Source organism: Notechis scutatus, chromosome 1 (assembly GCF_049901735.1).
Source record: "Notechis scutatus isolate UNSWTSFEM ecotype Mainland chromosome 1, rNotScu1.2, whole genome shotgun sequence".
Lineage (NCBI taxonomy): Eukaryota > Metazoa > Chordata > Lepidosauria > Squamata > Elapidae > Notechis > Notechis scutatus.
Window position 1 is genome coordinate 166,624,037 of NC_142009.1, and position 17,624 is coordinate 166,641,660.

A 17,624-nucleotide genomic window follows, 5' to 3' on the forward strand; every position below is an offset into this window, starting at 1 on the left:
GGCAGAGAAATCTCACCCCCAGAGCACCTCCCCAAAATAATTAATCCAGGCTGCGCAGAAACATAAGACTGCGCTGCCCACGTGGCGGGAACCCTCCTCACCCACTCACTCCTTACCCGGCAAACTTGTCTGCTAAATTGCTATTTTTTCTTTTTTCGATCATCATCTGTTCTGCTGTGCCAGGAGATTTAGATTAGCTAGGAAGCAGGAAATGGTTGGATTTCTTGCTTTCTAGCTAGTCTTTAGATCTTCGGCCCAGCACAGCCGAATCTCCCTTAGGACTGAAGGTTTGCTTGCAAGCAAATTCAGTGCAGACTCACAGCAAGCAAATCTGAGAGACTGAGCTAGCCAATGGCAGATAAATAGATCATTGAATGATTCTGTGAGCAACTCAATCTGCCTGCTTTGCCTGATTTGGGGTAAAAGTTGCTCTTTTTTTATATAAAAAATTCAATATTTACATGTATGGTGTGTTGTGAGTTAATTTTGTGAGTTTGCTTGCAAGCAAATTTTATGTGACAGACTGAGCTAGCCAATGGCAGATAGATAGATCTCTGAATGGATCTGTGATTCTGTGAGCAACTCAATCTGCCTGCTTTGCCTGATTTTGGGTAAAAGTTGCTCTTTTTTATAAAAAAATCAATATTTATATAAATATTTATAATATTTACATACAAGCCATGCCCAGCCAGTCACATGACCAAGCCACACCCACAAATTAGGCCATGCCCACAGAACCGGTTAGTGGTCCCTGGGATCTAAAATTATGAGTTTGGAGGTCCCTGAGGTCCAAAAGGTTGGTGACCCCTGGACTAGAAGACCTCCAAAGTCCTTTCCAATTCTGTTATTCTGTTTTCTGTATTAAATGAGTCACTATGTTGTTCATGCAACTGTGTCTTGCAATTTTACTGCTAGCTTCTGTGTGTGTTGACTCTGTGTGTTGGAAGTCATTTATGAAGCATTTGTATGGTAATCACATGACTCTGAGATACTGCAACAACTGTAAATGCAAGGACTTATCATAAAGTTACTTTTTCAGTATCGTAACTCCGAATGATCCTTAAAGAAAGCCCATGTTAAGTTCTGAATAAATTGTTAGATATAAAAATGTATTCTCTATTCCTCCCCATACTTTAAAGAAGTCGCTTGACCAGGTCAAACAAAATAGGGACACATAAGATCACTCATTGGTCTAGTGAAGAAATATTCACAGATACAAATAGCTGGAAAAGGCTAAATGACTGAACAGCAACAAGGATTCTGTTCTCCTTTGTTTTTGTGAGGTTGGCATAGGTTCAAATCTTGTTACTTGAATTGTTTTTAATTACAGAAGAGACTTGTGGAGGAACTGCAATGCAACATAATGAGATAAATTGGGATCAGGCCTCAAATGTATAGAAGACAGTGAGCCAATTCAAGATGAAAAACAAACAAAGAAGCTGTATTATCTGCCATCAGCTGTTACCTAAAAGCTGGAATTGCCATCCTTTTATTTGAAAGAGTTCCTGTCACATTCATCATATTCAGTAGCAAGTGATTGTGATATCGCTGAGGTAAATCAAGTGGTAGAAGGCTGATTACTGGCTGTAAAAGTGAGGGCAGGAAATTTTTCAGAATGAGCCATGGTGGTAAGAAAATAGATTAAGAGAACATGACACTCAAATGATGGCTCTGAACTACACCTTGTGAATTTTCTGAAAGTATCCCCGATTGCTGAAGGAATATACAAGGTGAATCTTCAAGAAAAGCAAAAGAATATTTTCAAACCAGCAGGAACCTGTTCCTTCTTTGACCAAAGGAGTCCCACAGTGACTTGGGGGGTGGGGGGAGAAGAGAAATGAATTTGCTAAAATTGGAATCTGTGGTAACCTATGCAATTTCACATTTTATGCCAAAAAGCCAATGCAGTCCCGGGCAGCATCAAGAGAGTGCCAGCACAAGAAGTGATAATACCATTTTATATCATGAAGTCACACTTGGAATACTGCATCCAGTTCTGGTCACCTTAATACAAAAACAAAATTGCTGAGAGTCTAGAAAATGTGCAGAGAAGAATAACAAAGATGATAAATTGTCTGCAGACTAAATGGTATGATGAACAGTTGAGGGAGCTAAATGTGTCTAGCCCAGGTGTCGGCAATCCACAGCTCCAGAGCCGCATGCGGCTCTTTGGGCCCTGTGCTGTGGCTCTCTGTCCCATCACTGGCTGGCCCCACCCCTTGCCCTCCCTTGCCTGGCCTGAGAAGGTAAGGGTGATGGTGGGGGATGGAGAAGAGGCCAGGGATGATTCTCCGGTGTCTCACTCTTGCTGCTTGTTGGTACTGGGCATGCCTTGCACTGGCCTAACATGAGGGCCGGTGGGATGGGAATGGGATCCGGGAGGAAGGGATGACGGAAAGGGGGATGGACCCACAGCACCCAGCCACAGCTTTAAGAAGCTCAGGGTAGCAGGAGAGGGGGCTGGCTCCGCCAAACCTCACCCACCCACCCCGGGGGTCAGACTCAGAGAAAGCCGGAGTGCCCTCACCAAAGATGCTTGCCTGTCAGCCGGTTTCCCCCCCCCCCCTCTCTCTCTGTATCTCACACTCTCTGTCTCTGCATTTCTTCTCTCTCTCTCTTGGAAAGCCATGGCTGGGACAAGCCAGCAAGCTCTCTTTGGGACTCTTGGATATTCCTTTTATTTTTTTCTTTCTGGAAATCCAGACTGGCTGAGGAATGATCGCCAGCTGCGACAGAGGCTTCCTTTCGGTGACCCTCCCTCCTTCTCATCTCATGACCGGTGGCTGTGTCAAGGCTGGGAGGGTGCACACACACAGGTAGACCCTCCTTAAGTGAGCACCAAAGTGCAGCAAAGGCACACAGGTGCGGAGGGCAGCCGCTTGCTTAAGGAAGGTCTTAACAGGATGCAGCTTCTCTCCTGTACTAAGGGCCTGGCGTCATCTTGCCATGTCGTCATTGCTAGCCATGGCTTTCAGAGAGAGAGAGAGAGAGAGAGAAAGAGACATAGAGAGAGTGGAGAGAGAGATACAGAGAAAAGGGAAAATAGGGAGATGGGGGGAGAGAGATACAGAAAGAGGGGGGAAGAGGGGGAGAGAGGTAGAGGGGGAAGATAGGGAGAGGGGGAGAGAGATACAAAGAGAGATACAGAAAGAGGGGGGAGAGATATAGAGAGAGGGAAATATAGACAGGGAGTGAGAAGGGGAGAGGGGGAGAGAGATACAGAGAGAGAGGGGAAGAGAGGGGAAGAGAGATACAAAGAGAGAGAGAGATACAGAGAGGGGAGAGAGAGATACAAAGAGAGGAGGAGAGAGGGAGGGGTAGAGAAATACAGAGAGACATAGAGAGTGAGACAGAAGGGTTTGTGGCTGAGTAGGTGTGGCTAGGGGTCATGTGACTAGGTGGGAGTGAGTGACATCAAGTTGGCCATGCCCACCCAGGTTTTGTGGCTCCCGGTGGTTTTTTTGGGGTCCAAACAGGTCCAAATGGCTCTTTGAATGTTTAAGGTTGCAGACCCCTGGTCTAGCCTAACAAAGAGAAGGTTTGGGGAGGGGGAGGAGAGACATGATAACTGTCTTCCAGTACTTGAAGGGACTACAACAGAGAAGAGAGGATTGACTAATTCTCCAAAGCACCAGAGGGCAGGATAAGAAATAATGGGTGGAAGGTCATCAAAGAGAAGGCCAACCTAAAACTAAGGAGAAATTTCCTGAGAGTAAAAAAATCAATCGAATAACTTACCTCCTGGAGTTGTGCGTGTTCCATCCCTAGAGAGTTTCAAAAATAGACTGGATAACTATTTGACTGGGATGGAATAAGGTCTCTTGAGCAGGGAGTTGGACTAGAACACCTCTGCGATCCCTTCCAGCCCTATATTTTATGTTCTGTGCTTTATTCCAGAATTCTACCATCATATTAATTTTCTTTTATTTAAAAAAACCAAGTTACTGACTGGTACTGACATATGATAAGTCAATTATATTTTGTCATACATGATTAGGAAGCAAGTGTAGACTATTGGTTAACATGTAGGATTGGGACCAGGGAGTCATAGAAGCTCTCTGTGTTTGGGACCTATCAAGCTCACTCAACACAACTTATCTCAAAGGATTATTGCTCTGGACATAAAACCATGGGAAATCCCTCTGCAAGTTGCCTTGAATTCTTGAAGAATAGGCAAGATATAAATCTATTTAAATCCTCAAAATAGATCAAGTTGTGCTAGAATGCTAAATATTAAAACAATTAGAATATTAAAACAATTACAACAGTTACTGATTTTATTTTTTCACATGCTTAACCAATTTTCAAGATACTTTGGAATTAAGTCATCCCATAGAGGAATAAAGTTCCAGAGCAGAACCTTTTTATTTATGAAATACGTTGGAGTAATCATCATCATGTTTTATTCTGAGTTGCCATATCCAAGTTGCAAAATTCAAAATTACCTCCTGGACCATACAGCAAAAATTAGAGGTTTTTTTTGTAGTTCTTTGTTGTAAAGTAACAGTCATCTCAATTCTTATCACCTGCATGTGGCAACTACTACTGGTGGCTAAAGATGATGTTGATGGTTGCTGCCATATTGGCAGTACATATTCAGTTTGAGAAAACTGCTAGCTTAAAGCTCCAAAACAGAAGATAAAATATTGGGTGCAAAGATATTAACTGAAATTAGGATTTACAGAAGAAGAAAAAATCTCATTCAGGAATGGAATTTCTTCATTGCTGGGAGACGGTTTCTTCTATGCTGCAGTGCTGCTATTCAACCATCTATAGTGGAACAGGCTTTTACAATCCAGATTTCCGGAATACTGGAGAGCTTCAGTGAAGAGTTTTGCTACCTAAAAATCATAAAATCCATGAGGAGTACAAATGTTTAACAAAACAAACTAATGAGAATTAGGCAAATTCCATCTAAGTGTCATTTATAAATTATTTTCAGCAGATTTTTCCATTAAAAGAATCTATTTTATGGCTAATGCAAAAGATAATTCCGTGTTCAATTTATACAATAATCATTATGACTGTGGGGGGGGGGGGGAATTAAAGGAGAAAGGACTGATTTGCTGCATTTATTACAACTAACTCATTCAAAAGGTTTAAATACAGTCTCCTTTGAGCTTAGTTGAATGCTTAGTGATGTCTATATAGTTCTTCCTGGCACAGTATGGAAGTGATTTCCCATTACTGTTTTTTGCTATGGTTATGCTCCTCCATCCATTCCCTCTCTAGCTTGCTCTCCTGGTATACTCCTTAAGTTCTAACTAAACTCAGACCCAGTGAGCCAGAGATGCGATCTGCTAAGAACAGAGAGACTTAATTCAGGTTGAATCAAGCAAACAAAAGACCTAGTCTCCCCCACCCCCACCCCAGGTTCAAATTGAACACAAAATGGGGAACACATATATAATAAAATAAAATATATAAGATAAAGCAATTGTTCAGAATTTGTTATATATCAATTATATCTTAATGTCAGCCTTGTTAAATAGTCTAGACATGAAACCCACCCAGATGAACTAATTCTACCTTATTTTGAGATTACATCAATTGAATCCTGAAAGTCTGAAAATATATTTCTCCCCCTGTTGCCTTTATAGCTCAAGAAATTGGGGAGGGTCCCTTCTGAGATGTTTGCCAAGTCTGTATTCCTTTTGTGGGCTAATCTGTCTCTTATCCAACCATTCATTGCCTTGGCTGTGGCTCTTTCCTTGTCTCCTAAACTCATTCCCTGCGTACCATTGCATTAAACTATGGATTATGCTTCTATATATCAGTGGTGCATAACCAGAATTTAGCTTCTGACCAAAAGCAAAAAGGGGATGGTAATTCTGAATTTTCTTTTCCTACTACTGTGATGTGAGAGCCAGTGTGCTGTAGTGGTTAAGATACTGGATTAGGTCCAGGGAATTCCTGGTCTAATTCTGTTTTCACCCATGAAAGCTCATTGGGACAGTCACTCTCTTTCAGATCTCACAGAATTTTTGTAAAGAGAAACTGAATGACAAGGAGCTATGTATACCTCATAAACTGCTGGAGTTTATAAGCCTAAATAAATAAGTGAATGTTGCAAAAGTCCATTAAAATCTTCTGCCCAAGCTTGGTCTTCAAAAAAGTATTAAAAGTTTGCCTGTGATAAAGAAAAGTGTTCATGGCTGATTTTCTTTTTCTTTTCTCTACAATTTCTTGCTACATTTCAAATAAACATATAAAGTACATTTTTGTTTGTAGGCTTTGTTTTCTCTGGCTTGGGTTAAACTATAAGATGGATAACAAACAAAATGTTTTTCAAGGAAAGAAGAGATATAGAAAGATATAAGTGGTATTGTGAAAACTAATTTGTTTTCTGTTTTCATTTTCTTATCACATACCCTTAATTTCTTCAGTTTATTTTTTACTAATTTTCCTTTTCTGAATTTGCATGTTGTTGCTTACCCAGAAACGGTATGGTGAAATAGGTATATGGGTATATATGTACATATTTTTTTATGTATGTATGTGGGATTCCCAACCCCTTAACCCCTTCCTTCCACAAAAAAGAAACATATTTTAGGTCTTTGCTACCTAAGGAATCTGTGCTAGTTCAAAGCATCTAAAGAGATCTTCAGTATCAACTGAGTTCAGCAGATAAGAAGAATTCAGCCAATGAGCTTAGTGGAATCCAAATGATCTTTCTTTTTGCAATACAGATGAACTAATTTTTTTAACCTATTTCTGCCCTTGATATTGTATATTTCCCCTTTGGAGAAATATTTATTCCTGCATTCTCTATGCCTATCGTGTTAGTCACCAAAAGAATAAGGGCCTACTAGATGGTCCCTTATTCCTGCCATTTGTCAGAAATGGTGTAGGGTCTCCCGTTTGGGTGGGGAGTTGGACTAGATCAGTGGTCGCCAACCAGTGGGCTGGGGACCACTGGTCCGTGAGAAAATTTTGATGGTCCGCAGAAAAATGTCACCCCCAAAGCACCCCCCAAAGCAATTAATCCTGGCTGTGCGGGAACACAAGGGTGTGCTGCCCACATGGCCCATAGGAACACAAGGCTTGCGTCACTTGCATTGTGAACAACACGAGGTAGTGAGGGGAGGGGGAAAAGGGCGGAGGGGGGAACTTGCCCCATTCACCCCATGCACCTCACCTGGCCACCGAGTTGCTTCTTTCCACTTCTTTCTTCTCCTGCTTTTGGCTGCATGCAAGGAAAGCAGCAAAAGTCTTTCTTTCTCTCCTTCAAACTCCGCCAGAAATGAGTCTTTGGGACCCTTTAAGGCATCCTGCTCCAAGAGGCTGTGCCAGCGCAACAAGTCTCACTAAGACTCATTTCTCATTTGGGGGAGAGAAAGAAAGACTTCTGCTGCTTCTGCTGCTTTCCTTGCATGAAGCCAAAAGTCTCTCTCTCTCTCTCTCCCCCTGAGAACGGAACTGGAGATGGTATCCTGTGATCCCAAATAAAGAATGATCAATTGGTAGGAAAACAGCGTGGGGAATTTTCCTGCAGACTTTTTTTGAGTATTTCCCAGGGTCTCTGGTCCACGAGATTTAAAATTATGAGTTTGGTGGTCCCTGAAATCCAAAAGATTGGCATCCCTGGGCTAGATGACCTACAAGGTCCCTTCCAATTCTGATTATCTGTTATCTTGCTCATGGCAGTTCAAAAATAGTTTTCTTTTATCTTTATGCTGCCATTTAGCAGTTTTATAGATCTTTGCAGCCAATCGTATCAGAGTTATCTTGTCTGTCCACTCAGCAAGTTTTCATCATTCTGGGAGGCTTCCTGGAGTAAAATTGAAAAGAGTTATATTTTCTCCTTCTTTTGGTCAGAAAATAAGGAGACATACACTGCTCAAAAAAATAAACAACACAATGTAACTCCAAGTCAATCACACTTCTGTGAAATCAAACTGTCCACTTAGGTAGCAACACTGACTGACAATCAATTTCACATGCTGTTGTGCAAATGGAATAGACAACAGATAGAAAGCATAGGCAGTTAGCAAGACATCCTCAATAAAGGAGTGGTTCTGCAGGTGGTGACCACAGACCACTTCTCAGTTCCTATGCTTTCTGGCTGATGGTTTGGTCACTTTTGAATGCTGGTGGTGCTTTCACTCTAGTGGTAGCATGAGACGAAGTCTACAACCCACACAAGTGGCTCAGGTAGTGCAGCTCATCCAGGATGGCACATCAATGCGAGCTGTGGCAAGAAGGTTTGCTGTGTCTGTCAGCGTAGTCTCCAAAGCATGGAAGCGCTACCAGGAGACAGGCCAGTACATCAGGAGATGTGGAGGAGGCCGTAGTAGGGCAACAACCCAGCATCAGGACCACTACCTCCGCCTTTGTGCAAGGAGGGACAGGAGGAGCACTGCCAGAGCCCTGCAAAATGACCTCCAGCGGGCCACAAATGTGCATGTGGCTGCTCAAACGGTCAGAAACAGACTCCATGAGGGTGGTATGAGGGCCCGACGTCCACAGGTGGGGGTTGTGCTTACAGCCCAACACCGTGCAGGACGTTTGGCATTTGCCAGAGAACACCAAGATTGGCAAATTCACCACTGGCACCCTGTGCTCTTCACAGATGAAAGCACGTTCACACTGAGCACATGTGACAGACATGACAGGGTCTGGAGATGCCGTGGAGAACGTTCTGCTGTCTGCAACATCCTCCAGCATGATCGGTTTGGCAGTGGGTCAGTAATGGTATGGGGTGGCATTTCTTTAGGGGGCCGCACAGCCCTCCATGTGGTCACCAGAGGTAGCCTGACTGCCATTAGGTACCAAGATGAGATCCTCAGACCCCTTCTGAGACCATATGTTGGTGCGGTTGGCCCTGGGTTCCTCCTAATGCACAACAATGCTAGACCTCATGTGGCTGGAGTGTGTCAGCAGTTCCTGCAAGACGAAGGCATTGATGCTATGGACTGGCCCGCCCATTCCCCAGACCTGAATCCAATTGAGCACATCTGGGACATCATGTCTCACTCCATCCACCAACGCCACGTTGCACCATAGACTGTCCAGGAGTTGGGGGATGCTTTAGTCCAGGTGTGGGAGGAGATCCCTCAGGAGACCATCCGCCACTTCATTAGGAGCATGCCCAGGCATTGTAGGGAGGTCATACAGGCACGTGGAGGCCACACACACTACTGAGCTTCATTTTGACTTGTTTTAAGGACATTACATTAAAGTTGGATCAGCCTGTAGTGTTTTTTTCCACTTTAATTTTGAGTGTAACTCCAAATCCAGACCTCCATGGGTTGCTAAATTTGATTTCCATTGATAATTTTTGTGTGATTTTGCTGTCAGCACATTCAACTATGTAATGAACAAAGTATTTAATAAGAATATTTCATTCATTCAGATCTAGGATGTCTTATTTTTGTGTTCCCTTTATTTTTTTGAGCAGTGTATGTAGCATCAGGCCATTTGGTGAGTTAATTCTTTTTTCTCTGTTTCTATTGAGAAGGTTTGTATTATTCTAAAATGTGTACAGTATTTTGTTTTTAGCATATTGATCCATCTGCCATCATTGCAGCCTACAATCAAAATTGAAAGTACTGTACTGCATTAAAAGCCTGGTTGCAATACCAATGACACATCATGCTAGCTTCCTAATTTTTAATAGGATCTATAATAGGAATTATGGCTGAGTAATAAGGGAACTTCATCCCATTAAAACATTCAGGTTCATTTGTAAATAATGTACACAGCTAGCAATTTACTTCATTTCTTCTTTGTGGGGAGTAGAGGGGAATATTTTATTGTTTTGTTTAAGCAAAACACCAATTGCATTATGTGTTTTTTTTTTCTTGCATGCTCCTTTTGGTTAGCTGAAAAAGGAGCATAAGCTGATAGGATTCCCGGGATTCAGAAAAGGGGCCCAAAAAGGATTGGAAACCATTTCAAATTGCTTGGGGGAGATATGAGTGTAAGAAGTGTGCTATGTGGAAGTGCCCATGTTGTCCTTTCCCTTTCTAAGTAGTGATAGAGAAAGCAACACTGGCAGGATGCAGAGAGAGGAGAGGGAGGAATGTTCTTCTGTTTCTTTTTCTCTCTGAAATGCTGATGAGCTGTGCATTGCCTAGGGGACAAACACCGAGGGGCTAGAGAGGTAAAATGTTCTCACAGACAACAGGAACATAGGAATGAAGAAAGGGGCAGAGAGCAATAACTTTGCTCCCCTGCTGCTATTGTGCGCCTTCACATACATTCTCTTGTTCTAATTATATCAGCAATTCTGTTAAATAGGCTGCTGTCATTTGGTTTGTATTGCAGCTAAGGAATAAGTCTTGGGGAAGAGAAGGTTTTGCCTAAGGCTATCCAGCAGAGAACACCAGAAATCTCTGGATCAGATTTCAATCTCTTTGTCATGTATTAGCTCTTATGGATATGAGTTTTCTGAAAATCAGCAGTCTGCTCTCTATTAAATCAAAATGGTTTTAAAACTAATGGTGACAAGATAGTGAAATACAATACAGGTTACAAAAAAAAAAAAAAGGAGAAAGGGGAACAATCCTATCCTAAATCAATGAGATTTTTGCCACATTAAAAATAATTTGCTGCCAGACATTGATTAAGGCTTTCAAGTTGGAGTTTACTCAGTAGGATGCAATAACCAATTCAATGGGACTATGAGAAATACCTGTAAATTAGTGAGGAGAGAGATTCCACCATCAACAGCTGCCCTACGGATTAGGTAATTATCCTGCACGAACTTGGTGTTGTTGTTGGGAAGGTTAATTACCAAGTCTATGCTCCCATCCTTTATGAGCCTGAAAGGAAGCATATATGAGATTGAGAGCTCAAATAAAGCTATCTCCAGTAAATCAAATGCATTTTTTAGAATTCCATCAATACAGGCCTTTGTACTCAGTTGGTAATTTTTTCAACTCTAAAGCTAGATCCAAAGGCATTAAAGCACCTTGTATCTGACTGCTTACAGTCCAACTCAAGATGTTCTAATTTAAAAGCAAACAGTGTGAGACATAAACACAGCAGTGGGTTAAGGTAGAGATGATTCAAACTCATTAAGCCATATTCAGCTCCATAACCCTTAGCTGTAACTCCATAACTCCATAACCCTTAGCTGTAACCATTACAGGCACAACAGCAGCTTAATTTAAACTAATCTGGGATGATAGATCCATCAGAATGGCAGGAAAGGGGAAAAGTTGTGGCTTCTGCAGTGTTAACTGATCCAGAGCTCCGTTCTCTTGAGAGTCTGGAACCCACCTAAGTTTACCAAAGAAGATAATTGGTAATAGTATTTCAGAATGCTCAGTAGTTACTGTTTGATACTAAAGGGGTAGGTGCGGGCAGATCAGGTAATACGAACCCAGCTATATTGACCCCATCTCTCTGATGAAGAGTTCTAAAAAAGTCAAACGCTTACAAGTCATTTTCTCTCACAGCTGGTTCTAATGAAAGTTTTGCCCAACTGTAAATATTACCAGTTTTTGGATCTCTTACTGTCTGACTGGAGGAAGTATGGGTTCTGACTTCTCCTTCGAAGGCCAGGCAACTGGAGAAGCAGGTATGCCATTACTATTGAGCCATGTTGAAGTTGCTGGTGTAGCATAAAGCTGCAGAAAGAGATTTATGTACATACATGCATGAGTGTGTCTATGCTGTGTAATGATCAGGAAAAAAAGATTTCATTTAACAATCAGTGGGAATGTAGGAGATTGAGCAACTGAAAATCAATGACAAGCTTCCTGTTGAGGTTTAATGACAATAGCCTGAGTGGGTGGTGAATCAGTTGCTGCCTTTTTAAAAAGAGGTATTGTAATATGGTTTGGGAAGTCATAGACGCAACCAGGGATGGGATTCTACCAGTTCGCACCTATTCTCTAGAACCAGTTGTTAACATTCTAAGCAGTTCGGAGAACCAGTTGTTAGAAGAAATTACTGGCCTAATCCTGTAAGGAAGGCAGGAAGGAAACATTCTGGTGTTGCTTACAGAAACTGCCTCTCCGTTAACCCTTATTACATTCTTGGCAGGACTAGACTTCCTGTTTCAGGAACTTCTCTGGAAGTTTTTTCTTCTCCTTTGCTTGTACTTTGCTTGTGTGGAGTGACCATTCAAAGTTACAATGGCACCGAAAAAGTGACTTATGACCATTTTTCACACTTATGACTGTTGCAACATCCCCACAGTCATGAGAGGCCAGGCAAGGAGATGCAAGCCTCGATGTGAGTGATATTGAGTTGGCCACGCCCAGCCAATAACATGACCACCAAGCCATGTCCACCCAGTCACATGACCACCAAGCCACGCCCACCACCTAAGCCACACCCACAGAACTGGTTGTTAAAAAATTTGAATCCCACCCCTGGACCCAACCCATGTAACATAATTTATCTCTCCTCCAGTTAGAAACTGGATGACAAAATAAGGGAAAATAAACTAGAAAAATCCATAATGCTAATGTTCAGCAGTGATTAAGTGTTTCTTTTTTTACTGATTTAGTAACAAAGCATTGCTTTATAACTTCTACTATTGGAACTCCGACATTTGGATATTATAAAAGGATGCCATCATTAGATTAGTATCTTTTAGAACAGCAGCCCACAACCTTTTGGGTACCAGGGTCCAGTTCTGTGGAGAGAGGTTTTTCCATGGACCAGAGGAGGGGTATGCTGCCTGCATCCTGCAGATGCGGCTTCACTTGTTTGCATGGCCCAGTTTCTGACATGCTGCAAACCAGTGCTGGTCATGGACAGGGGGTTGGGGACCCCTGTTTTAGAAGATTACTGTTCTCCTACTTGGAAAGGACCGGAAACTTTTAAAACTGCCTATTTTCTCATTGCTACATATAAAATAGAGAGTTCTACATATTACATGTATTTTGGCTACTCATATGGTTTGGTGCTAAAGCAATGTGAAAAGTCAGCTATCCCACAAAAGGTTCAGTTACAATTTTAGTAAGTATGCACTAGTAGAATAGTAGAAATGTGTAAACAGAAAGCATTTCATGCTGTTGGGCAAAGTTCACTGAAAGACTTATTATTTATTTATTTTATTTATTTGATTTGCCAATTGTTTACAAGATAATAAGTATAAATGTATACATAGTTGTGAATACATGAAATGGTTACATATAAGAAAAATAAAAGAATAAGAGAAACAATAGGACAGGGACGGTAGGCACGTTGGTGCGCTTATGCACGCCCCTACAGACCTCTTAGGAAAGGGGTGAGGTCAATAGTAGACAGTCTAAGGTTAAAGTTTTTGGGGTTTGGGGAAGAAACTACAGAGTCGGGTAGAGTATTCCAGACATTGACCACTCTATTGCTGAAGTCGTATTTCCTGCAATCAAGTTTGGTGCGGTTTACTTTGAGTTTGTATCTATTGTGTGCTCTTGTGTTGTTATGGTTGAAGCTGAAGTATTCATTGACAGGTAGGACATTGCAATGTATGATTTTGTATACCATGCTTAGGTCAGACCGAACGGCGTAATTCAAGGTTTTCTAGTTCTAGAATTCATGAATAGTTTTTGTTCCAGGATCTGGCAAGATGCCAAGTGATAAAGGCTATCTGTATCTATGCTGTATCTTCTCTAACAAGACCATTCAATAAGAGAGAAAGAATCTGGGTACCTACAACTGTTGTCAAGAAGTTTTAAATCACATAGACTCTTCAGGTGAGAGAATAAAGTAAGGAACAAATTGATGGTTTTGCCATTTGCCACTTGTCAAAACTTGCCATTCTCCCAGCTTGTCTTCTTGCATCACTGTTGTGATTGTTGGATGGATTCCAACCAGCTGTTGACTTTCTGAGAGAGGTAGACTGGAAAGCTGATCACTTTGCTTAAAAAGTGGGAATCAAAATACAACCAGCTTGTGGGCTCAAACAGGCAATAGATTCAGGTCAAGGATTGACAGTGGGGAGAGAAACTTTTATGCTACTGTATAGTTTTTATTCCCAGGTGGATATCAGTTTAACTCAGAGGTGATCAGAAAGCTCATGTTATTCCATTTATAGGATGAAAAGAATATAATCTAAAGATGAGGAATAGATAGTGTATTGTCCCTTATGCCTGTGGAACCAAGATCTATATGTCAGCCCTGAACAAGTGGACTTTGAAGAGCCAAATCAGGATTTTGTGTTTTACAAAACAGTTTGCAAGTAACTTTGGCACATGTCATTTCAGCCTTTGCCAGCTAGCAGTATAATAACTGATGCAACAGGCTCTTACTTAAAGGTGAAAATGTATCAGAAAGGACTTAGCCACTGGGCACCTCAATGTTCACAGTGCTCTATTATTGCTTACAAAAATAAATGTCAGAAAGGCTATTTTTTCAGTCTAGCCAATATAGTTTTTCTAATAATAATGAAATCATGATATGTACATATTATAAGATCTGAAGTTCCAAAAAATTGTTAATATTTTCTATGCTTTCCCACACAGAACAGCTTTTCCTTTCTCTAGTTGCAGTTTGCATATTTCTAAACACATGTGGAACATCTGCCATAGAAGAAACATGTTCAGCCCATGTGATATGTGCTCTGAGTGGAAAGATTTGGATATCACCAAAATCAGGAAAGCCTAGTTAAACCAGATATTTGAAGCTGTTCACAGAATAAATCCAAAATGTGTTCATTTTCACTTGCCCATGTACCTTATTGTTATCCAAAGTTTCCAGATTCTATTGTTTATTTCACCTATACTAGTTGAATTTTACATGAAGAGATGAAGGAGAAGAGCAAAATTAGTTTAGTTTACACCTTGTACACCTTGTACAACAAAATTAAATGCCATCTTCAGTGTACATTGTAACTATAAAAATAAAACACAAACACGCATTCTTCACTTTCTATACAGATGAATTGAAAACCTGATATTGCATTAATATTGCACTATATAGTAGAATTCAAAATCATTCTGGATGAGCCCTTAGCTAACAAGTATAGACTTTCCTGAGTTCTCATACAACAAATAACCTACCTTAAAACCTTGACTATGCAGCTGCTCTGCTTCATAAAGAAATTTTGGGCGGAAGGAATGCTGAAAGAAAAACAAGAATCAACTAAGCAGAATATTTTTGTTCCACAATGTTTGCAGTGAGGATCATTCACAATATATACAGGAAATCTCTGCTTTTACTACAGGGTACATAGAGAAGCTCTGTGCTAGTCTTTGACATCTGCCTCTTCTTAAAAGTGAATGTCATAGAAAGCTATATAATGCATGAGCTTTATTGTAGTGATAAGCTATTTTACACTAATAAGGTACAAAAGTACTGTCTCAATTGAAGTCCATGTCTCACCAATAAGTTGGGTCCCCCAGAATCTTAACAAAAAACTATGCCTTTCAAGGCCTTATAACTAGGGAGTCTGGATTATTAGACAACAGAACATTGCTTGGTCACTTGTTCAGGAAAGTTCATAATTCTTTTTCCGGTCGACCCCTGGACCCCTGGAACTTAAAGAAAGGAAGAAGAGAAGAGAAAAAATGGGCAAGAACAGGGACTATATCATGTGAAAGCTCAAATTTAATTTGAAACATTTAGTAGAAACTGACAAAAGTATAGGTCTCTCTCCTTTATAGTAACACCTAGAAACTTACTTTTTTAAACAAATAAAAGTTAGACCCTAAAGTGGCTAAAAATGAACTATATTTTATACTGGAAGTGCCAAATGAAGCAAGCTGTGTAACAAGAATATGCAGGTTAGTAACAACAACAAAAAAAACTGTTTCTGCTACCAGCCTGACCCTTTTAGCATAGAAATGTGCATAACCATGTACCATTATGATGTCTTATCACATAAGTCTCTGTACATCTTGCCCTACTTTATGTACCTATTAACTCCAATTTCCCCAAGAGGCCACTTGTGTTAACTATTGTTATCTGGTGTGGAAAATGGCTGGTGAGAAAAAATGAGAATGCAGTGGTGCAAATATAAAGGGTAGCAGGTTAGGGTTAGAGCTAGAAGGCACCTACGACCTTCTCTGTAATAAAAGATGGCTGCTAGTTTATGTAGAAATACAAAGTTGTCATTATTATTGTTGTCATCCTCATCATCCGAATTATTTTTTATTAAGTGAATTAATTCTGTTGTTTAGCAAGATCTTTCTACTATTGTTCAGATCTTCCTAACCAACAGGTCAAAAAGCAGCAGATGCTGACTTTCAAATTAAAAGCATTTCACCTGAGTTTTAACAAAGAGTGAGGATTTCAAAAAACTATTTATTCAGCTAGTTAGATTTGGCACAGGTTTACAGTGAGAAACCCTAACAAGTATAGCAAGGAATTTGTAAGGGAAAATGAGCCAATTGTAGTTTCAAGGGTCATTTCTTGAGAAGACATTTCTGCTCTCTAAATTAAGAGGAAAAAATAAATATCTAACTTGACGGAGTTGGAAGCTTCTCAACTTTGGAATAACTCTGCCTTCTGATCTGGACTTTCATAATAGGATGATAAACTTCTATCAAACATTACTGAACGCTTATAAAAGATATTGAGAGAGCGAGAGGGAGAGGAGGATTATAGTAGTCATCAAACCTGTCCTAGATGTCAAGATTGATTGAAAGTATCTGAAGTAGAAATCACTCACTTCTAAAAAGTGAGTTACATTAACTTGGCTTAGAACTGCAAGCTATTGGGGTTCTATTTTAAAATGAACATTCTCATTTCCTTCAACTTCCTTTTCATACACTGTATAATTATCCTATGAATAGAGGCTCCTCAGCTGATTTTAGTTTTTATGGAACTATGCTAGTTCAGTTCGGACTAAAAGCAGTATTAGCTTTTCCTACTGCACTTGTTAAACAACTTTAGCTGTAAGTTGAATATGAAATCAAGCAAATTTTATATATATGGTATTCAGCTTTGTTCGGGTATTTCCCCACGTCATTATAGTTGTGCTTTTAAAGTTGTAGCAACGTTTCGGCAGAATCTCATCTGCCATCATCAGGCTTCTGTATTGTGTTCGTCTGTATATATAGTGTTCGTCTATATATATAGATTAATCAACAAACTCATCTTTATGCACTTCCAATTATAGTTTGTCCTGAAATCATTTTTTCTCAGGGATTGAAGAGTTTAGTTAATGGAGTGATTCATGCTGCATCTTCTTCAGCTTCATATTTCTTTTTGTAAAACCAGCTGCAAAGGCTGCAGCTTGTAGCAGAGGCCTGCTCACTGATCGGAAGGTGGCCTAACCTAACCCTTTCCTCCAGCACCACAAATTCAGTCTCTTTACAAGTTAGAGATGTCTTTTTAAAATCTTATTTGGAACCTCATCCCTGTACCTCTTCTCAATATGCCTCAGACATTAGTGTTTTTTTTTAATATTGATGCATGCATTATAAAATCTATTCAGAGCATGTCCCCAATTGTACTATACCCAGAAGCAGCAAGCTCATACTTAGTTCCTGCAGCAATATATCATACCTAGTTTGCCTAATACAGGATAACTGACAATTGTCCAGACATTCAACCATATACTGCCTGGCATTGGGCAGAAGATTTTACTAGATAATCTTAAAAGTCCCTTCCAGCACTTACATTCTATATTTGTCAAGTGATTCAGGAACAGACCCTAATTACTCAAGGTTTAAAGATAAAGCATTTCCTGCATGTTGTAAACATGTTACATTTAGCATTACTTTAACACAGGGATACTG

The 17,624-nt window shown here is 40.4% G+C and overlaps 1 protein-coding gene across 1 annotated transcript in view; it reads right to left on the minus strand.

Moving 5' to 3' along the window:
* Nucleotides 1–4,262: 4,262 nt before the first annotated feature.
* CPS1 (carbamoyl-phosphate synthase 1) overlaps nt 4,263–17,624 on the minus strand; it is a 177,406-nt gene continuing 164,044 nt past the window's right edge. Inside the window, exons 35-38 of the mRNA XM_087953795.1 lie at nt 14,943–15,002; nt 11,464–11,576; nt 10,637–10,766; nt 4,263–4,841 (exon numbers count right to left, since the gene is read on the minus strand). Of these exons, the coding sequence (XP_087809921.1) occupies nt 4,743–4,841; nt 10,637–10,766; nt 11,464–11,576; nt 14,943–15,002 (402 nt within the window). The 3' untranslated portion in view covers nt 4,263–4,742. The remainder of the gene's footprint in view (nt 4,842–10,636; nt 10,767–11,463; nt 11,577–14,942; nt 15,003–17,624) is intronic.